General features: G+C 40.1%; 1 protein-coding gene across 2 annotated transcripts in view; it reads left to right on the top strand.

Annotated features, from left to right (window-relative positions):
- Positions 1-23,545, top strand: part of Ppp3ca (protein phosphatase 3 catalytic subunit alpha) — a 277,448-nt gene that overhangs the window by 186,567 nt on the left and 67,336 nt on the right. For both annotated transcript variants that reach the window (XM_075981271.1, XM_075981272.1), the window contains exon 3: positions 20,985-21,109. In XM_075981271.1, coding sequence (XP_075837386.1) covers positions 20,985-21,109 — 125 coding nt within the window. The remainder of the gene's footprint in view (positions 1-20,984; positions 21,110-23,545) is intronic.

Below are 23,545 nucleotides of genomic sequence, written 5' to 3'. Positions count from 1 at the left end.
CGGTGCCCAGGAACTGCACAGTGTTTTCTGCCAGCTCTGTGGTTCCTAATTGAATATGGTCTTTTCACCGTGTTCAAGGAGTGAGCTCACTCAGGTCTGGAGCTCCCTTCCCTGTTTCGCTGTTCAGGGCTTGGGTTTAAAGAATCATAGGTGTATAAAGAAATGTAATAGCCTGCAATACTAGACAATATCAGAAAATCCCCTCTGTAATAGGCCTGCCAACCTCTGCTCAATTAAGCAAATATTCATCAAGTTCCTCTTATGTAAATATAGAGGTACCTATTAAGATAGACGTTTCTCTAACAGTTGAAGGGAATTATAATAATGAAACGGTGCCATATTTCAGCAGTTCTCAAAATGCTTATTTTGGGATTTTAACTCCTGAAAGTTGCATGGAGTTGAGTTCCCACTGCTTCTGATAAGGAGGGGTATCATTACTTATTCATGCACAGATGTGGATGTGGCTGTTTGTATTCTTGTGCCTGAACTGTGAGTATTGCTGCAACTGTCTGTGGTAATTTTGATCGTTATCCTCAGTGCCTTCAAGTAACCATGTGCTATTTTTTCATGAAGGCTCAGACTTAGAGCCGTGCAGTCCCAGTGAAGAAAAAAGTTCGTTATTGATAGTCTGCTTCTTTTTCCCCTTAAGAATATGCACACTAAGGATAACTGTAATCCCCTAACTCATTGCATTTCACAGCCAAGCACAGGATTGCTTGGCTTGATCTGCAGTTAGCCCTGAAACCTGGTGATGACACTGGAGAGTCGGGGGTATTTGAGATATCAAGGATGATGCAATTCACTGAAGAACATCAATGATCCTGATGCAGAAAGCCATTGTGAGGAATCAGGTTCTATGGAAGAAAATTTAGGACTGTCATCATGTTTTTCAGAAGTATATAGAACAGAAATTTAAATAACCAAAGATGGCCATGTTCTTAAAGTGCTGCTTCTAGCTCATGCCAATCATCCAATCCCTGATTTTTGAGGGTCATTGGAATAGGATAGCAATGGAAAACTAATACAATGTGATAAGCTGTATTTGTGTTCTTCCACCAGCACTTGTAGGGGGCAACATTCTTCCTTTGGTTTCTTTTTTTTTCATTTTTTTCTTTCTTATTGATTTTTATTGATCTCTACATTTTTCTCTGCTTCCCTCCCTGCCTCTCCCCTCCCCTTTAACCCTCTCCCAAGGTCCCCCATCCTCCCAATACTTAGGCGATCATGTCTTTTTCCACTTCCCATGTAGATTAGATCTATGTATGTCTCTCTTAGGGTCCTCATTGTTGTCTAGGTTCTCTGGTTTCTTGGATAAGGACATTTGTTGGCTAGCTCCGTCCCCCATGTTTATTAGTTGTGGTAGTGTCCTCTGAACCAGAACTCTAGTTTTTGGGCTGTAGATGAAGAGCACCGTCAATCAAGAAGGGGGAAGTGCGGAGATGACACAGGGCCTGATGAAGTAACGATAGCAGCTCACTGCTTCCCACATGGCTGTGTGCCTCTGCTCCAGGGTGAGCTCACTAGAGCACCATGCTGGCCCCTCCTCTGCACGCTTTTCTTGCTAGAAATGTGCCACCCATTGATTGGCTCAGGGGGCCTCTCTTTTGATTCCCATTTATTTTCATTCTTCCCTCGATTAAAAGAAAAAAAAACAAAAAACAATGAAACAAAGCTGTTCTAGAGACTCATCCATACTTGGCCTCCCTAATACTTGAGAGCAGATGTCATGTTGCTGTCTGCTTAGTTTGCCAGAACAAATGCTACCTGCTCCTCTTGTAAACCAGGATTTCTAAGGCTCTGCTTAGTGCCTGTCCTCCTTCCTTCGTGTTTCTGTTTGGTTGGTGTCGATGCCTGTCTCTCAAATTCACCATACACTCTTGCATTGAAGCATCGGAGGTCTCAGTATAATCAGGACACAGGTTGGATTTTTCCTCACTAGAATTCCTGTGCATCTTTGCAATGTGATGGTTCTAACTCAGCCTTTCTATATCCTCTTTTGTAACTTTTCATGTTAGCTGGCAAATGATCAAAGACCCTAAACTCTTACAGGGGGAAAGGGCAGTTGATGAGAGTCTGTGTTCTACCGTTTTCATATGCAGGAAGTCTCACTACAGAGACCAGATGCTGTAGTGATTGATGGTCCTAGCTGTGTGGAAGGTTAATCTCAGCTCAGAGAGCCTACCTAGGTCCCAACCTTAGCAATGCCCTTTATTGGCTGGGCAGTCCTTTCATTGTTCCAAGTTCTCTATCTGCAAGGCAGGAGTAATCAACAGTGTTTAGCCATTGTGGTTGTTTTATAATTGACTGAACTAGTGCATCTAAAATATATAGAAGTATTTCAAGTGCCCAAAGTGTTGATAAATTTTAAGAACCAAAACTGTTGCCGTGGTGTCTATGGTAGGAGAACTTGGGTAGTTTGAGTGATGGCAAAGGGTTTTCTAGTTTGGTCTCTCTTCACTGAAGCCCCGGGGTTTTCTGTTAGCTTTCACTCATTTGCTTTTATTCTCTTCACAAAACTAAAACACAGGAAATGCATTGCCAGGCCATTCTGAAGACTAGAGTTTGAAATGAAAATGCTAACAATGCTATCCTGCCTGCTAAACCTCAGAGGAAAGATCTTCCTTGAAATCACGAAACTTTTTGTGGTCTCAGAACCTCCATCATTTGTGAGACCAAACCTCTAATTACCAATTCCATTTCCATGTTGCCTGGGTGTCTTCATCTATATTCAGATGTACGTCTTCTAGTATGTTCTGTTGAATCAGGGCTCACCCCAAAGGATGACCCCATGTTCACCGGATTTTATCTGCAGCGATCCTATTTCCAAAGTAGTCACAGTTTGTCTCCCAAAGGTTACAAAGGAGATACCATTCAACCCATAATTTCTAGAGCACAAATATTCAAAATGGGATAGTTGGATGTTCCCAAATACAGAGAGGATTGCATGTGTTAGAGATGGAGTTAGGAGATTACTGACAGGTGATGCCTAAAGACTTCACTGAAAAGTAGGCTTTGGGAGTTTCTCAAACGAAATAATGTAGTCCATACTCTTGCTAAGGGATAGCAAGAGTTTCGTCCCCTGTTACAGATTGGAATGTGGACTGGAAGTGTAACAGTGGCGGTGATGAGCAGCTTCCGAGGATATAAGGTGTATACCTAGTTGGCATTGAACAGCCTGCTCGCTTTAGGAAGTGCCTTTCCCGAAATATGGAATAAATAACAGTTTGACAGCCGTGAGGTGTTAAGATACTTTTAGCAGGCTTCATAAAAGTGTTGTAGATTTTTTGGTGGTCTGGCCAATTTCCAACACAGATAGTTAGGCTGTGCTTATGTAAGATGCCTTTGGAGTCTCCTAGGGATGCGAATGTGTCTACTTTCTAGTTGTAACACTCAACTGTTTGCTCCTGTAACCAACAGAACTTCGCTGATGGATAAGTCTGAGTAGGCCAGGCTTTTTTTTTTTTAATATTTATTATGTATACAGAGCATTCCTTCCATGTATGCCTGCAGGCCAGAAGAGGGCACCAGACCCCATTACAGATGGTTGTGAGCCACCATATGGTTGCTGGGAATTGAACTCAGGACCTTTGGAAGAGCAGGCAATGCTCTTAACCTCTGAGCCATCTCTCCAGCCCCTAGACCAGGTTTTTGAAGTGCTTAAAGATCCAATGAATAAAATGTACATGATAAATACAGGTTTACTAGGCTAAAATAGAGGTTTACTGGTGTACACTTCACCAGTGTTTCCTGAGTAACCACTCTTGATTTCTCAAAGGGACCATTGTGACAGCAAATGATAGAGGTAGCATGGCTGCTATTAATAAAAACCCATCTCTTTTGTGTCTTTGTCAAGAAGTCTTTTGTAAATACCAAGTTAATGACAACTTTGGAAAGAGAAATATGGAAACTGTGCTCAATGTAGAATTTTCTAATCCTTACAGGAATGTGAATCAACGAAGATTAGATCATCCGTAAGTAGGTTTTTATATGGTTGTTTCATTTCCAGTTTTCCATGCCTTCCTAACACTTGATCTTTGTATGAACACTGCTGCCACATTCAGACATGAGTCATGGTCCTTAAAATGTTTTCCCCACATTTGAGACCTCATAGAATATGAAGAAGAGCAGTCTCTCGGCATTGACCAGTTTTACGTTCTGGAGTCTTAACCTCCCATGGTAGTTCATGGCTGTATTCATTTAGCTCGTGAAGTAGGCTGGCGGACCCCTCGGCACGTGAAGTTCATTTCCACTCAAGTATTGTCTCTAAAGTGTACCTTTCCTATACATCTCCCTCCCTCTTCCCTGGGCAATATGTCTGTAGCTTTTCTGTAAAGAAAGATGCTATGCACAGAAAACCAATTCCAGTGTAGGTGAAAACAGACTTACATCAGAAGCAATGGCTCTCAGATGAGCTATGGGAATACAATGCCCTGGTCTTCCAAGATTAAGCCAACATTAACTCGAGTCTATGGATAAAGACAAAGTACATATCAAACTATCTTCATGGTTTCCACACTGTTGAAATGAGAGTGGGGAATTCTAGTCAAGGCCCTAAAATCGTGCCTGAAATGATGATTAAAATAAAGAGAATTATAAGAATTACATGTGTATATGTGTGTATTTATGCCTGTTTATATTTACCGCCTCGCCCTTTTATTTTAATATGATTTCTCTTCCTTCCCAACCCTAGGCTCTAGAGAAATTAAAGCTTTCATTCCCTACACAGGAGTGAGCAAGTTACCTCCATGGGCCACTAAGTGTTTCTGAATTTGTAGGTCCACTTCGTAAGTCAAAAAGCTAGGAGGCCATCGTTGAAATAGTAATTGGTGTTGTGTGGCTTCCAGTCACTCATTGTATTGATGAAAAGAAGCCCAATGTGCAGAAGGAAGCTGATAGGAATGTGAAAATTGGAAAGACATGTTTAAGCCAGCATACTTTATGCTGGAATCCAGTCATCACTTTGCTGAGTTCTATAGAATTAAAACAAAATCTTAGTAATATTGATGACTTGCAAGATGCCCCAATGTTTCAGGAGTAAACCCTTCCATTGCATTGTGTCTCTGTGATATCTTAGATTCCTACCTTTACAGTAATGGCAATTTGGATATACCTGTTACCATTGAAGCTTTGACGAATGGTATTTTAGATATTATTACAACTTCTTTCTTTTTTCCCTTGACACCATATTGTACAGGGAGAGATAATCAAGGAGGCATTACAGCCTTGCTGTGCTCTGCACCTACCGTTGAAAACTCACGCTGTGAGCTTCTCATTAACTAGCTTTAAAGAAGTCTCAAACAATACACAGACATTCCTGAAAGCACAGGCCGGTGCTAGCGGTACTATGAGGAGGTGCGGTCAGCTGGGGCTGAAGGGCAGTGTGCAGTGGCTGAGAACAGAGTTACCTTGTGTGGTCTTCCTAACTGGTGCCAGTAGCTTTGTCTGATTTAATCGTCATGTGAAGGCTGCATGTTATTGCTCTTCTTCTACAAATCAGAAACTTAAGGTTCAAAGAGGTGGAGTAACTTCCAGAATCAAGGCAGTCTTTTTCTTGCTCAGATTCCTTGCTTGGCTCCTCTTTGGATGTCTTTTAAACTTCCTGCATTGCCTGCCAAGGCCCTGTTATCTGTCCCTTGTTACTCTTCATGGCTTCATCTCCATGAAGATCTTCATCTTCCTATCTTCTTCACTTCCTAATATCCACAGGTTGTTTCTTCTGCTAGGAGCAGTTTTCCCTCATCAGACCAAGATTCTAGTCCCCACATACCAATTTCTTAGCATTGCATAGGTTTCAGCTTGCCACATCCTCCGAGAAATATCACATCTTCCTTGTGTTCTTGTGCTCCTTCAGCGGAGGTTTACTGAGGAACTCATGGTGTACTGGGCCCAAGGAACACAGCGGTACACAGAAAAGGCAAAGCCTGCATTGCGGTTTAGACTCTGGCATATTGACGCTCTTCTAACCCACATGTTACTTCAGTGCGTTCTCACCGCTCTAGTCCATTCCTAGAGCTTAGGACACTAGCTATTTTATGAATGTCATTGGCACTTAACGTTTGTTAAATTGGAACACAAATACCTCCGTTCAATAGCTTATCATATAGAAGCTTAAGATCATTCTGTCTGCTCTCTTTTATCATTTCAGGTTCCCTAGATGCAGCCCCCATTGTCTTGTGAACTTGGTAATTCAATGGATTGTATATCTGATGAACATATTAGTTCAGCAAACCTGCAGCTGAAACACAGTGGCTTTTAGTTATCCATCGCAACTGGACTTCTATGCCAGATTTATCTTTTTAAGACTTAATTCCTGAAGAACCTCACCAAGCGTTCCACCTAAAGGCAGCTTCCTACTTTGCCATCTCACAGGTGCCCTCTAATCAATCCACTTTTGAAAACAACCCACTGGCTTCTTGTCTTTCTGGCTGCCAAAACCTTCCTCTTCCTCTCAGGCGGTACACAATTTTACCAGCACTGAGAGTCTGTTCCTCTAATGAACTCATCTTGATATTGCCAGCTCACCTTCGTTTACCTAATTTCTGGTGTTCCGTAAGGTTTATCGTGTGTTAAAATTCTCAGTCATGTTCTGAGAAGCAGAGTATATGCTAGCCATATCCCTTCTCCCCATGCATGTCTATGAAGGCAGACACAAAGCAAAATATTTTATGCTAAGTGGAAGGAGCTCCTAAGAATGATTTAGAGTTAGCGGCCAGTGCGGCTGGTTCCTAGCACTCCCCCTGGGCTCTCTGGGTCTGCAGAGCACATTTGAAGCCATGTGGGCTCTGGACTTCATGCTAATGTTTGCAAAGGAAAGGTCAAGACGAGTCAAGATGACTCAGCGGGAGGAAAATTACTTTTCAGAAACCGGAGGAAAGAGTCGCCTTTGCCAAGCATGCGCTGGCACACATTTTCAGCCTCATGTTCTCTATTTCAATCACTTCTCTGGAAGCATGCATGTGGCATTAGTTACAGAATCTGATTTTTGTCCCTTTCCCTGATTCAGACACTCAGTGGCTTGCTGACCTCTGGACTAGGCTTCAGGTGTGTGCATTCTGTGTATCAGCCACCGAGAAAACCTGTGAACCACGTTCTGTTATACTGACTGAAAGGTCGGATGAGCAGCAGGTGGGCCATGGGAGCCCCCCTCAGGGCCTGCTCGTGTATGTAAGTCCGCATGCCTCCAGAACACTCCACTTCTCTGAAGAGAAACTGCAGTTTGCATCCTTTGGCTGTGCTGTCACACATAGTTAAAAATCATTTTGTATTTGTGTATGTTCTTGGTTTGCTAAAAAAAAAAAAGAGCAACTATTTTTAAATCTCTATAACCTCTATAATATTAGCTATATAATCACCACATGCTATTAATAAACTTAATGAATGCCAAGGAGGTAGTCTGTTTGGTGAGGCGCTTGCCATGAAGACATGAAGATGCGAGTCCATCCAGGTCAAACTCTGGTCAGGGCGGAATGTTCTTACTATCCCATGTCTGAGACAGAACCAGGGGCATGCCTGGGGCTCATGGACCAGCCGGCCTAACCTAGTCAACAAATTTCAGGACAGAGAGAGACCCTGTCTCAAAACCCAGGATGGATGGCACCTGGGAAAGATTACGAAACATAACCTCTAGATTCTACACACATGTGCACACACGTGCACACCCCCCAACATGTGAGCATACGCACATATACAGACAGCACAGAAAAATAGGAAAGTATCCTAATTTATATGGTGTACTATTATTTAAGACTATAGTTATTTTTTTCTCTCTGGAATGAACTGTTTAGAATATTCTCTCATTGAAGAAAATAAGCCCTCTTTTAAAAAAGAAAGTACTTTCAGGTTAATAAGATGATGGTGACATAATATTTAAGACTTATTTATTTATTATTTTGTTCCTATGTCTGTTAGCATGTGGATGGGTACAGACATGCCATAACATGTAGGTGGAAGTCAGAGGACAACTTGGGTCTCTGTTTCTACCATGCGGACTCTGAGACTCGAACATAGGTCATCACGATTGGCAGCAAATACCTCAACTGCTTTGTCATCTTAGACATCCAAGAGAGATATTTTGAAAGATAATTTATATATCTACACATATATGTATATATATTTATATATGCACATACGTATACATGTGTAAAGACAAACATAAAATCAATTAATACGGAAGATGCAAAGCATCATGGAAATCCAGTGAAGTAGGCCATTAAAGATATTTAACTTGAAATTATGGGGTTTTATACAATAAGCTTTTCCCTTATAAAAAGCCGTTTAACCATTTATCAAACATGTATTGTGAGCATGTTTTCAATCTTCTATATATTATCAAGGGGAAGAAGAGTTGACTAATCATGCTCCCTCTTTTTAGCAATTCAAATGTATAACAAACAGTCATCACTCTTAATTAACAAACATTAAACTGGATCTGAAATTATGATTGCTAATGAATCACAAGTTATGACAGGTTATCAGTAGCAATTCTGTGTTTTGTAAACACCTGCATTAATTTTCTGTGATCAGTCAGTTTGTATGCCAGATAGAACATGCTAGGCAAATGTTGTTTGCCTAATTTAATTAGATATTTGCCATACACTATAGAAGCAAGGAACGTAACCCTGGTCATGTTTAAATCAGTGACAAATACATGTATAAGTGCACAAAATACACAAAGACATTATGATAAAATGATCAAGTTTTTTTTAGAAGACTATTACTATGATTTTTTTGCATTATAGTCTCCAAATGGCATTATTGTCATTACTTCCCTCACCCTTCCTTGCCTACTGTGCCCTCCCCCCTTATAGTTGTCCCCTTCTTTCAACTTTCAAGTCACTTAAGCCTTCTCCCCTCCTTCTTTCTCCCTTCTTTTAACTCTCTCATGTCTTCTTTCTATTTCTTTGACTTTGTATACACTTAAGATACATCATAGACTAGGACCCTCCTATGAGAGAGAACACATGGTGTTTATCCCTCTGAGTGAGGGTCAGCTCATAACTGACTACTTTTTCAGTCCATGCGTTTTATTGTGGCTTTTCTAATTACCCTTTTCTTTTATGCCTCCTAAAATCCCACGATGTGTGCATACCACATTTTGATTATCTGTCCATCTGTGGATGAGCATCTAGGTTGGTCCCATTGCCTCTGTTAAACAAGAACAAACTGATGGCAAGCAGGTAGTGAAATGATTTGCTCAGTAATACACTAATGGAAGATATGAGTTTTCAATGCATAGTTCTCCACCCTAATCTAGGGCCCAGAAGTTTCAAGATAAAGAAGGAAGTACGTTGATAGCAGAGAAACCAGTACTTTCCAATGTTAGTTTTTAGACACAGTTCCTCTCTCCATTTTGCTGTTAAGTTCTCGGGGGCCTTGAATTCTATTTCTTTAGTGATCTAATGCAAGTTACATGTTTATATATCTTCAATGTTGCTCATCCTTTAATGTAGCATTCTTAGTAAACATTTTTATTTATTCATGAGGTGAATAAACATTTTTGGAAAATATCTACTTAGGGAACAATAAAATAAAATACCAATCAAGAAAAATTAGTTTGACTTGAGACATAGGCATTTCCTTGGTCAGACTTACTTTTCAGATGCTGATTTCTTAATTAGCTTGCAGATTACTGAATTCTCACATCTCTGAGCTTTTTACATATTTTAGCACTTTTTAAATTTATGAAGAATACGTGTATGTATTTCTGAGGTAGAATGTCATAGAGCTTAAATAGTTGGTCAGTTCAGAATTAGAACTAAAGTTTCCCGGTGTTCTTACATAGCAAGGAAGCTTTGCTAGGGAAGCTACAGTCTGCTGCGGTTCTGTGCCGTCCTTTGTGCCCATCCGTAGGCACAAAAGTAGACACTCCTGTCAGGCTCTGATCAGCTCTCCTTGTTTGTATAAGGCATGGATGGAGCTGTGTACTTCATCTATTTGAAAGTCACGTTTAGTTCAACTCTTCTAATGCCCCTCTGTGTATGACGGCAAGATTAATAGTGAAGGTGTGGATATTGGAGTGGTGCTATTTATCTTCTTGCCTTTAGTTTTTTAAAAACACATAAAAATTAATCCCTAAAATCGACATAGTTAAGGAGTATCATGACAAGAAAAAGAGATGACTGATTCTTTTTCTCTAGTCAAATGATTTTTTAACTGAGTTTTCCAGAGAGCTAAGAAGTATTTCTCTCTCTCTCTCCCTCCCTCCCTCCCTCCCTCCCTCCCTCCCTCCCTCCCTCCCTCCCTCCCTCCCTCTTTTTTGAAAATCCATTTGGTGAAATGTCATCCATTTCTTTTCTTTCCTATGTCACTTCCAGTCTTTACAATATTACCGCTATTACCCGGCCAGGGAACAGAGTGGTCTTGTAAATGAGGTTTGCTGCAACACAAAATGAAAGTAACTGGAAACTGTCGTGGGCCACCCGCTGAAGGGCTGGCAAAAATCACAGAAGCCATTTGGAGATATTTCCACCCGTAGAAAAAAATGAAAAGTGGGCATAGGAGACCTTACCTATTTGATATTAGCACTGGCAACCTTCAATAGGTGCTGGCTTGCATTCTTATTGAAAAGAGAAGAGCACAAAATGGGTTTTTATGTTTTATTTATGGCTACAGTGAGAAGGGAAGACTCATGTATTTATCTTAGTTTTACAGAATATCACAAATCATCCTTACGTAGGCGATTCTGTCCCTTGACTCTACTTCTAGAGCATACATAACATACACTGAGAGTTTTTCCCTCTCATTTTACCTTTTCAAAGCCCATAAAGTAGCTGGCAGAATCCTTATCAACGAGGCAGCTGATGCCTTCACAGAGAATAACTCCCCTGCCCCAGGTACACAGGGGTTAATTTGAAGAGCAAGATGGCCCCAGCCTTGAAACATGGACCAAAAAGGTGAGGCCTGAATGTGCAGGGGAGAGAGTTAAAAAAAGCAGACTGGGTGCTCATGCATTCTGTGGATAATGAAAGCTGCTTTAGGGGAATGAACAGGAAAGCACTTGAGAGATGTGTAATGGTTCGTTGTGTAGGGTAAAGCATAAGACGCTCACGTGAAGAAACAACAACACACCTAACTGCCCTTAGCAAGCAAACATTAGGTTCCCAGTACCTGGTCAGTTCTAAGTCCTTAACAGCTGTTACTTAGTCCTCTGAGAACAGTGCTGTGTGGCTGGTCTTTTTTGACACAGCATGGAACAGATAGAATGGAGAAGAGCTGATTTCTCCACGGTCAGCCACTCAGCTGGTTAGATGCTGGAGTCTGGCTTGGGAGCCAAGTAGTCCATGGTCAGAGTCTGTGTTCTTATCTATTGCTCTATGTTCCTCTCCCTGAGGATGAAACAGAACATTGGGAAAACACTAAAAGGAAAGCTGTTGTCACAGTTATTTTATTTTATTTATTTATTTATTTTAGTTTTTTTGAGACAGGGTTTCTCTGTAGCTTTCGAGCCTGTCCTGGCACTAGCTCTTGTAGACCTGGCTGGCCTCGAACTCACAGAGATCCGCCTGCCTCTGCCTCCCGAGTGCTGGGATTTTAAACTAAAAGTATAGACAGGCTGAGAAAGTCCAAAGAGAAACACCAAGGCATTGCTGCCTGCCTTAGTTCTGAGTAGGAAACCCTGTGTTTCTGGACACCGAAAACCCAAGATTAGTGTTTTTTAAATTAAGAGTATTAGCATTAATTTGTAAATAGTAAATTAGATAGCTGCATGTATTTAATAAGCTCATAAATATTTGGATATAATTGTATCAAATCACCGTGTTTATATGATACTCTTGATTGATGATGACTAGCAATGATTCAGTGAGCTATTTAAGGTAAATAAATCTGCACATCAAATAAGCAATAGTTCTTAAGACAAATAAACAATGATGACATAATTTTAAGAATGCCTGAAGTGTTATACATACTTGTTTATAAATATACATCAGAACCATAACTGTGATTGATATGACTTAATTTATATGATTGATATGTCATAATGAGCCTTTAATAATTAAGTATCTTTACTGAAATCTAGGTTGGTGATGAGACAAAAAATTATTTTATACCTTTAATCCACTAACACAATTCAAAAAATATCTCAATAACAGAGAGCAAGGCAGCTTATGTTGGGGCTGGGGGAACACTTGAGTATAGCTTTCAATTGTTTCCTTTCTTTTGACTGGAATACACCTCTTCTAGTATGTGTTCGCTTGGTAAATAGTATTAAAATGAAGACAGAGTATCTTTGTGTCTGCTGCCGCTTACAAATCGAGACTTCCAAGCTTAGTGAAGTATTTTGCGATAGAGTGTGACTTTCGTACCCACGGTGTATTGTGCCTTTTCCTTATCAAATGCCATTTTCACTTTCTCTTTTGCATCAGACGTCAGATAATTTATCTTCCTAAAATACCTTCATGAAGAAGTGAGAGTTACTAACATTTCTGGTTTTCATTGAATGTATTGCTTTGTATCTGATTTTTCTAGGTTTTTATTTTCAATTCTTAAAATTTCTGATTTTAGCCAATTTTAATTGGATTCATATTTTTCATTAGTGTTCAAAAGTATCAAACTGTAATGAACTGGTTTAGAATTTGTTTTCTATGGAAATACCTTTATTATTTGAAATATGCCGCTTTTGGGGAATTAGAACCCCATGAGGTTTTGATTTTGTTGTATTTTGTTTAGATTTGCTTATTTTACAGTTACTGTTCTTTTCTGGATACTAGCAATCTGCAGTGCAAATCCTAAGGTTCTCAGCATCTCTGTGACCTTTTGATGTCTCAGATTTACACATATTCTAGTTGATGAGCTGTGCCTATGGTAGGCTGGCTGGTTTGTACTAAAGATTACTTAAACTTGTATTATCAACAGGAAGAAGTGTAATACTCCTTGTTGTGAACCTTCAGCTTAGCCTCTACAGGCAAATCTTTCTTTGAAATGGCAGGTTTTTGGAAAGGAAAGCATTTTGATAGGAAAAAAAATATTCTGAGAACCAGTAATATCAATACCTTAATCCCTGTGTCTTAGAATGAAACCCAAACTTCGTTAGTTCCTAACCTCAGGGTCTTTGTTGTCCTTGGAAGATGTGGCCAGTAGGGAAAACACAGACTTAAGGCCTGGGGCTCAGGGGAGGGAGAGTTCTACCTTTGCTAAAGGAAAAGTTGCCATGTTGTGGTTTAGTGCGAACTGGAAAAGTTTACCCAATAAATCTGTGCATCATACAAATCCTTCAGCATGATAAAAGTCAGTGTTTTGGAGGAACGGAAAGGTCTCTTTAGAAAAATAATGAGTCACAAATTAAAACTACTTTACTTATAAATCATAGTACCAGTCAAACCCGGCTAAGAAAGTCTGCAATATTTGTCCTTAAAAATTTTAGTTTTTGTCTGTTATTTATCTTCTAGTTTTTGACAGCTTAGAAAAAGAAATAACAATGCAATACTGTGTCTCTTGACATCCTAATATGTATAATCTTTCTCCATCCTGGAACTATGTGACATTATAAAAATCTTGCTCGGTGTGAGCATGAAGTTGACTCAGTGATATTCTTTGATAGGTCTCCTTTTAAAGGGTTGCGTAAATGACTCAATATGTACGCCTGTACTCAGTCAGCAATATTGTCCATCATCTTATCTGAACGTGTATGTTTTATATTTCATTTATTATGTGCCTTTGACCAAGAAGGACAGCTTTATCAGAGCCTTTCAAGCTGTTATTTACATGGGAGTTTTACTGGACTTTTATCCTAATCCTAGTGTGGTCAGTACTAGCAGCTTCGGTTTACATTTTCTAATGCCATAATTTAATTGCCAGCGAGAGCTTAGAAACAATGGGATTCTTTTAAAAAATTATTAAGCGGTGCCACGGAAATTCTCCTTGGTATATTTACTAAATTAATTGAGATTTGCAGACCTACCTAATATGCATGTGATATAAGAACGGTTCTTGTTGGGAACACCGGTGCCTCCAGCCAAAAGATACAAGGCGAACTTCACCCATGGCCTGGTCGTTTCCGACTCTCCGCTTCGGCCTTGCTTGAGATGCTGTTTCTGGATCTTGTCAGGCTCGCTCCATGTCCCATTAACTTCTCCACATAGAAAAGCCATATTTAGGGGCCTTGCGAGCAAGCCGTCATCCTGCTTTTATATCACAAGGTTGCTGAGCTGATTACAGAGACTGTTTCTCTTCAGGACTCCTTTGCCGTATTGGAGAGTGAGTGCACTCCTGAACTGAGACTGCATGGCCCCTGACAGCTCATTGCCCCGAATGCCTGCAAGCCTGCTTTGTGCTAGGTAGCACTGTGCACACAGACATTCATACACTCGTATGTTTATATTTATTTTTAATCTACACCCACATTCTTTATGCCTTAGAAATCAGAGCTAACCGGCTTTCCAGCAGGATGTGGTATGGGAAGTTGGGGGAGGCACTATTGCCTTCCATTAAAAAAAATATATAGAAAACTTTTCTTAGTGTTTCCCACCCCGCTCTCCTCACTTCAGAACCTTAAAGGACTCATCTTTGATCAAAGTCATTGGTCCCAATCATGTATGAAATTGTTCCAATACAATTTTAAATAGAGTGTACCAGGAGTCGTGGATGGAGGGGATCAGTCTCAAAAGACAATTATGAAAGAGTAGCTATTGCTTGGCTCTGTTTTTAGTAGCTACTAACCTAGGCAGCCTGTGTGTGAAAGAGCTAGTGTGTGAACTGTTCTGTTGGTCCCTGACATACCATCAGCCTCTACCCTGGATGTTGTGAACTCCTCTGTACCCTGTCACTCAAGCCAAGAACAGCACCATGGCAGCAGTGATGGCTTCCCCTCCTCCTCAACTGTTTCTAGCACTTTCTTGTCCCTACTTCTCCCATCTGAAGGCAAATAGAGGACTAGTCTCTGAGAAGACAGTCATCAGGTTGTAACATATCAGGTAACTAATGGATGTACTAAGTGATGGCTCACCCTGAAATATTTTATTTCAGTATCTCTTACGTTAATCTTACTAGCATTCCCATGATTCTGGAATTTTCTAACATCTAATTTTATTAAGTGCCATGATTCTCCAAAGGTCTGTCAGTGAGCTTACTATCTGTTGAAGATACAATTGGGGCAGGGGAATATACAACCCAATATATGGCTATTATCCAAGAGCTGTGCCCAGTATTTGCAGTGTGTTTCTCTATGACTGATGGGTTTTGCCTTATCTCTTAACTGACACGTGGCTATGAAATCCAGTGTGAAATTCTAAATCGTTCGTACATTATGTAATGATTAAGCCAGGAAATTAGCATTCCCATTAAAACTGTGGTCAGAATCCTCACTTCCGGCTGCTTTGAAGGGTACAGTACCTTATTGTTAGCGCTCTTTCTCACTGTGCAATAGAGGGCATCATTTATTACCCTTCTGTTAAGTGACTTTTTATCTGTGAGCCAGCCTCTCCTACCTCATAGTTTTATCAGTGCTGGCCTCCAGTGGAGTGCTCCACCCAATCCCGCACAACTAGCCCTTCAGAATTCGAAACAAATGAGACAAGTCCCAGGGGATAGAACAAAGTGTGTGCTTGTGAAATGAGCTTGCTTGATAGTGGGATAGGACTTTTTAAAGCCTGTTTGATCAACAGTATTGTGAAAACGAAGTGCAATAGAATATGATAGGACCTGGCCTCCTGAGGAGCTCTATATGGATAATGACAAATGCCAAGTTTTCTTTGGGCATTCCATGGTAGCAATTACTTGGGCTTTGCGATTTTCCCTATGCATTACAAGATTTATCCTAGCAGTCTAGTGCCTAGGAACAGTCAGTGTTTTAATACCAAACTTACAGAATAATATGAATATTATACAGCTTCAAAGACGATGAATAACAGGGCCATCGTGTCCCCTACTGGGAGGGTTACTGGATACACTTTCTGTTAGTGTGCCTGTCCTAGCCTGCGTAAAGAAACACAATGCATCAAATGCCCACTGAAAAGGTAAGTCAGCCACTAGGTTGCTCACAGTCCCCGTCTACTCAGGAGGCTAGGTCCTATTTTATCATTCCATGTGTAGTTTGGACCCTTCCTCCACCTCCATGCATTCATTACTACATTGTGATTCTTTCAGATGATGATACAATTCTAATCTCATACCAAACTGGAAAGGGCCCCAAAGAGTTTCTTTCCAGTGTACACTTCTACTGAATTATAACTGCTATGAGGCAAACCACACCAGCATGCAGAATGACTCCTAAAACTGATGCTCAGAGGTATAAGTCTAAATGGATTAGAGAAGAATCATCCAAGAGCTTGTTAGTAGGCAGTATCTTCAGAGATTCTGATGGAGCACAAGGTGGGGTAGCCACTATAAGATAGATGCTTGCAGATCCTGTATTTGACTCGTTATTTATTTAATTATTGATTTTATTGAGCTATATATTTTTCTCTGCTCCCCTCCCTTTCTCTTCTATCCTCTTCAATCTTCTCCCATTGTCCCCATGCTCTCAATTTACTCAGGAGATCTTGGTTTTTTTTTCTACTTCCCATGTAGATTAGATCTGTGTATGTCTCTCTTAAGGGTCCTCATTGTTTTCTGGGTTCTCTGGGATTGTGAATTTTAGGCTTGTTTTCTTTGCTTTATGTCTAAAATCCATTTATGAGTGAGTACATATGATATTTGTCTTTCTGGGTCTGGGTTACCTCACTCAATATGATGTTTTCTAGATCCATCCATTTGCCCGCAAATTTCAAGATGTCATTGGTTTTTTTCTGCTGTGTAGTACTCCATTGTGTAAATATACATTTTCCTTATCCATTCTTTAGTTGAGGGGCATTTAGGTTGTTTCCAGGTTCTGGCTATGACAAACAATATTGCTTAGTTGAGCACATTTGTTTTTGTGGTACAAATGAGCATCCTTCGAATATACTCAAAGACTCCAGTCTTGATAGAGTCTGTTTAGAATTCTGTGATTTAAAGGCTTCAAACAATAAGTGTCTCAGGTAGTTGAAGGATTCATCTTCCACCAAGACAAACGTCACAAAACTCACATTGGGTCTGTCAAAGGGCACCTCAGAGAATTCTCCGATTCCCGAATGGATTTCCAAAGGAAGCTTGGCCCAGGTTCAATGACAGAATCCCATGGCAGGGAGTGTATGAGTGCCTTCCGGATAGAGACACTACTGTAGGCCTCGGTCATACAGTGAGCAGGGCTTCCTGCTCCTCATCATGGCAGAGGTTCTAGGGAACCTCTAGTCACTATGGCGACTCTGGGAAGAGACTTGAAACAAATAAGTCAGGTAGGTGATTACTGCAAATGATAAGTGCTGTGAAAAATGAATCACAGCACAAGGTTGAAGAATGGGGGGAGACAGAAGCTCTTTATGTAAGAAAGTCTGGAAAGACTAAGCAGAGGATGTGCAAAGTAGGCAGTCTGTGAAGTCTGAGGAAGTAAAAACATTGGCTTAAAAATGTATCCTTATAAAAGATTTTTCTTTCTCAGGCATGCTTTCTTTAAGTTTCTGTTTGCTTTGGTTGGGCTTCAATGTTTTAGATATGATTATGTGTGTATGTTGTTTTCATTTGCTGACCGTCGTAAGCAGTTGTGTCTGTAACAGCATGGTGCAGTGTTAAGACGTAAAATTCGGGACAATGTGAAAAGTCCCAGGAGTGAATGTATGTCTGTGTGCTAGGTTTGAAACACTTGATTTTAATAATTGCTTTCTTCTTTATTATGTCATCAAACTATGATCCAGTACTTGCCATGGTCAAGATTGTAGAACAGAATAAAAGATTAATTTCTATGATATGAATATACCTTCATGATAGTAATGTTTCTAGATTCCAACTAAAGTAGGTTCTATAATTTTTAATTGTCTAGAGTTTTTCATCACCTCTTATAATTTCTGTTTTTTAATCATGTGCTTTTGTGTATGTGTGTTTGATATGTGTGTCATGTGTGTTACTGTAAGCATGCACAAAGCCTCAGCAGGCATGTGCAGGTCAAATGGCAACCTCGGTTGTCTGTCCTCACTGTGCACCTTGAGATATGATGTCTTGTTTTGCCATTGTATCTTTGCCATTGCCTTCTATCTCAACCTCCAATCTCAAGAAGTACTGGGATCAGAGATGCTTGCTACCACAATGGGCTTCTTTGACGTGGTGTCTGGGGATGCAAACTCCGGACCTCATGCTTATTCAGCAAGCCCTTTGCTCATTCGGCCATTTCCTAAACCTGTTTGTTCATCATGAGTTTTCCTACTTTTCCCCAACTCTCCTACAGTGTGTCAGTTGCCTCATTTTTAACCTGCGGTCTACAGGCTCTGTGAATATTCTGGTATTTCTGTCTCTGACATGGCAAAGTAAACCTATTACTCTGGAATTTTCAGGCACGGTTAGGAATTGAAATGGGAAGGGAAAATGCAAAGAGAGGATAGGAAGGGTGAGGAGAGAAGGCATTTTCTTTGGGATGTGTCCAGAAGACCTGCCTTCCAGCTCCAACCAGAAGAATCCCTTCAGCCTGGTACCTTGACAGTTCCGGATGCAGCCATTTGGACATGATGTGTGGTGTAACATTTCTCAGGTTCTTACCAAAATCCAGGAACTCCTAAGCCTGTTACAATAGTAACATGGTTAATTTCACAGATAATCTTCTGTAAGGAATAAGGCCCATGTCACTAAAGTTTGTATATAAGTATGTCGTGACTCACAAAACTTGAGGAACCTGCCAAAGGTCATTCAGATAGTGAAGAACACAGCAGGGGGTTGGCACTGGCTGGTCAGGGGTCCGTGCCAGCTAGTGTGGTTCCACATTTCCTTTTGTGGTTCTCATGGGACTGTTTTGACTTGGAGATAGTTTAATAACAGCCTATAACGTGATGATTAAATTTGCCACTACCATAAAATAATATTTGGAGCCTGTCTTACTCGGTCACGTAGCTTCATGTTTTCTCTGAACCTTTTCCAGTAACCAATCCTCATGCCCTAATAGGGAGCCCCCATAAAGAGAAGCAGTAGCTGGGCAGCGCAGAACTGTTGGGATAATAAGCATTAGCATTCAGTAGAGCCCCTTCCTTTGCTTTGCAGGTGTAGTGAAGGACACGTGAACACACGTTTGTGAACACACATTTTCTAGACAAACCCTTTTTTCCTTTACGAACGTTTGGTTGAAACATGCATAACAGGTAGAAAAATCGCTTCTACATAAGAGAAGTTGGTGTTATTGTAAGTAACCGTACCAGCTACACTATAATGTAAATCAGTGGAATTCTTACTCCTTGTTAGTTAATAAGTCTTAGCTTTGGCTTTTAAAAATTATAATAGAAGATAAGTTTTAGTTGAGTTTATAAGACAGATGCCTTATTTTAATTTGTTAAGCAATAGTCCCTGCTCTCCTTTTCCTGTTCGGTTTTGTTGTTTTCAGGCAGAATGTCACTAAGTTGCCCAGGCAGGCTTTGGGCTAAGATCTAGCTGCAGCCCAAGAGTTTGCCAACCTTCGGGTTTCCAGAGCTGTCTAAGTAGCTTCCCGTGGATGCGAGGTCCTCTGTCTCCCCCAGAGCCAGCTTTCTTCGCCTGGCAGCATAGGAGCCCAAACACTCACTGCTCTTTCTTTCTTTGCTCTTGGTTGAGACCTTCATGGTATCTCAAGAAGAGCATGCTGTGCTCAGTCTCCGCCCCAATTCCTCAGTCCTTCAGAAGAAAGACCCAGTTGTGAAATATTCAACCATAAGAATAAAACTATCCTTATGGATAAATAATCTAAGACGAATTCTTACTTCAAAGAAGTGAAGAATGTGCTTCTGATCACTTTACAGTGACTCTTGCTGACGGGGGAAGAGGCTCCGGCTGGAACCGGAAAAGGTGTGCCCAAGCACTCTTTGTTCCCGATCGCTTACACCATTTTAATAGACCAAGATTCTTAAGCACAGATGTCCTAAAACCTCGCCTACCTATACCTGCTTCATAGTCTTTATTCCACGGTGGAAAGTAGGATTTTACCAGTCATCTAAACTTCGTTCATTGGGGTGCAGGTGTTTCATCAATGGATTCTGTAGGAAGGCTCTGCCTTCTGCCTGCCTCAGTAACTCACCTGTGGTCACTGTATCCAGTGTGTTAAGATATTGTTGTCCTATGAAGAAACATCCGCGTGATGTCCATTATTTAAGCATAGTTCATTTCAAAATAATTAATAATTTATGTGTGTACATAAAAACCTATGATGATTAAAAAAACCTTTTTAATCAAATGACTCTGACTTGAAGCTCTGATTGTTCATTTTTGGCTGTGACCTTGTCATATGTGACCTAACATATGTTAATGTCTCCTCCATATAGCAGACATTATACTGTTAATTTTGAGGGTCTCAGCATTTATAGAGGCAATAAGTGCCAAACAAAAAGAAAGCCAAATTCTTTCTAAACTTTTAGCTTACAAAACTGAAAATTTAAGAAATATCAGTTCCTATTGATGTTATTCAGTTACAGTTCCTCAGATATGCTTTACAAAAATGTTTTGACAATTAATAATATATCTTAGAAAAACATTCTTTTAGTATTTAAATTTGTCAGTTGCATATTAGACCTAGCAAAACATAGTATTTCTTATGCACATCACCATTTTTTTCTTTCCAAAACAATAATTCATTGTGGGTAGAATTCACACCTCCATTGGACATAGATTGTGCCAGATCCTTGACCTGTCATTTTCTCCTTTCTTTTGTGTACAATTAATTCTTATCTCATGACAATGTTAGAAGGAACTTGGGAAAAATCAAATTTCTTAACAGGATTTCTTGCAAAATTGCTTTATGTATTACAACAACATCCATTGCTGTTGCTGTTCTTAGCAGCACCGTTTTCCCAGTGAAGTTGTGAGTTAGGAAACCTGAACAACAGAGCAAGATGTGCCAATCAGGAACTCTGGCATCTTCAGCAAAGGGCTTGGCTTTTCTGTCTCATTTCTCCTGCTCTGCAAATTTGATTATATGATTCAGTCACATAAGCTAATATTGCCATAAACTCTGTTTTATCTTTCAGTTTGTGGGGACATCCATGGACAGTTCTTTGACTTGATGAAGCTCTTTGAAGTGGGAGGATCCCCTGCCAACACTCGCTACCTCTTCTTAGGGGACTATGTTGACAGAGGGTACTTCAGTATCGAAGTAAGTACACATGGGTTCCTCTTAGCCCGTTATGGATCGCCGATACTGTAATAAGATAGGGAAATAAACATCTAGACTGTAGCAATCAATTTCAGTACACTTAAGGAGATAAATAATCCTGTATTTTTTATGCAGAGGGATGACAAAATGGTAAAATGATGTCTTTTGCTGTTCTTGAAAATTGATTGAAAGAACTAATTAGAGTTGATAGCATAACGGACTTGAGTTGCCATATCCATGACTTACGGTTTTGAGAGTAAGTCACTTTCACGAATGGAAACAGAATGATGGCGTTCCAGTGTGAGGACACTGGCAGCTGCTAGATCATCGCACCTATCATCCAACTAGGAAATGTGTCAAAGTCATTAATTAGTCAAAGTAGAAGAGATATTCATTGAGTAGAGGTTCTTCCTCAGTTTTTCCATCATCATCTACTTTAAGGGAATTGAAATTATATTAAAAATAAAAGCAAGACCTTGTACTCAAGTCTCATGATGTCTCAGGGAGGGCCCAACAGTTATACTGGGAGAACACGGTTTCCGTAAGAGGAAATTTTGAAGCTCATAGATACTAGTCAATATGTGCTCCTAAGAGAACAGTGGATAGGAAGGAGCACAATTTTCATGTATTAAGGCAGCATGGCAGATGCCTCGCACCATTGACTCACAACCATCATACAGAAAAAGGTTTTAAAATATTTTAATATTAGATTTACAAACCGGGCAGTGGTGGTGCACATGTTAATCCCAGCACTTGGGAGGCAGAAGCAGGCGGATCTCGAGGCCAGCCTTGTCTGCAAGGGTGAGTTCCAGGACAGGCTCCAAAGCTACAGTGAAACCCTGTCTTGAAAAACCAAAAAAGCAAAACAAACAAAAAAAAGATTTACTTAAGAGACATTTAATGTTAATACAGTGTGTCAACCTCAAATATATCAACTGGATATTTGGGGTATTTAGTTACCTGCAATTAAAAATTGAAACTCTTTCTCTCTTTATATGTGTGTGTGTGAATGTATGTACATATGTGTACATGTACACATACAGTTTATATGTATATATAAACCATTATAAATGGGCATAAACATGTCTGAGTATTTTGTCGCCGATAACTGTGTACACATACACTATGATTCCGACTACGGAGAAAGGTAAAGTATCTCCTTGCTCTCTAGAAATGTAAGTCTAGACAAGGAACTAGGATTATACATACTCTAAAGAGAACCAAACCCTGGCATGGAAGCTGTTCTAGGTTCAGAGTGCTAGGGGTTGAAGCAGACTCTCATGTACACTAGGGAAGTATCATCATAACACCGAGATCCATTCTAGTTCTGTTTGCTTTTCCTACAAAAACTACAACTCTGTATCTGTGGCCATTTAAAATATTCTAAATATCTCCTAGTCAGAATTTTTTAGAGCTCCATTAAAAAAAAATGTTTGGAAAGTAGAAATCCCTGATTTGGTCCTTGGGATATGTTTTTCTTTGAAAGAATCTATAGTAGCTCTTGATAGTAGAAATAAGAGGGTGGCAATATTTTGTCTATTGAGTTCATTTTGAAACTTAACATTCATACAAAGATCAAAGTATCCAGCTAAATGATGTGCCATGTAGGTCTTATAGTACATTAAAACATTAAAACGTGCTGAGATGCATTTGTCAAAAATGCCATCTTCATAACTGGCCCTCGGTTAAAATGAGTACAGACCCATGAACTTTCTGCATACACACAAAAATGACAAAATGTTTCAGCGGTAGTATGGTCACAATTTTGATCTATTTGTGACCTGTGAGTAGCTTTTCTGTGGCTATGATACGATCAGCATATTAAAACTGATATGATCAGCATATTGAAACAGATCGAGCATGTATATCAGTGGTTCTCAACCTATGGGTCACAACCCCTTTGCGGGGAGGTCAAATGACCCTTTCACAAGGGTTATATAAGACCATTTGCATATCAGATATTTATATTATGATTCATAACAATAGCAGAATTGCAGTCATGATGTAACAATGAAAATAATTTTATGGTCAGAGGTCACCAGACTATGAGGAACCACTGATATGTATGAAATACTCTAAGAATATTTCCAGATGTCTGCTGTGGTTGGCCTGCTGAAAGTGCTATATTCCCCACAAAATGAACCCCCAAACAAGCTAGCTTTTGAGCAGTGATGGAAGAAGTAATTTTGTTCTCAACTGTAATTTGTCTTATACCAAACCTTTTTCCTTCTGATGATTGTATGGCCCTACCTAGTCTCTTTGATCAAGCCTATGTATTATTTAGGTCCACAGCTGGGCGTGTTTCTCTCCAGACCTGTCCTGCACAGCTGTTTTCTGTGTTTACTTCATTAGGCTCTCTGCAGGCATTCTGCAGCGCACCGGTGACCTTGAGGTGGCAGTGAGCTGGCCTCTCCTGAGAGGCTTTCATCCAGACCT

This window comes from Microtus pennsylvanicus, chromosome 7 (assembly GCF_037038515.1).
Source record: "Microtus pennsylvanicus isolate mMicPen1 chromosome 7, mMicPen1.hap1, whole genome shotgun sequence".
NCBI classification, from domain to species: domain Eukaryota; kingdom Metazoa; phylum Chordata; class Mammalia; order Rodentia; family Cricetidae; genus Microtus; species Microtus pennsylvanicus.
The sequence above is the reverse complement of the archived record's forward strand: the minus strand, read 5'-3'. Positions and strand labels throughout refer to the sequence as shown.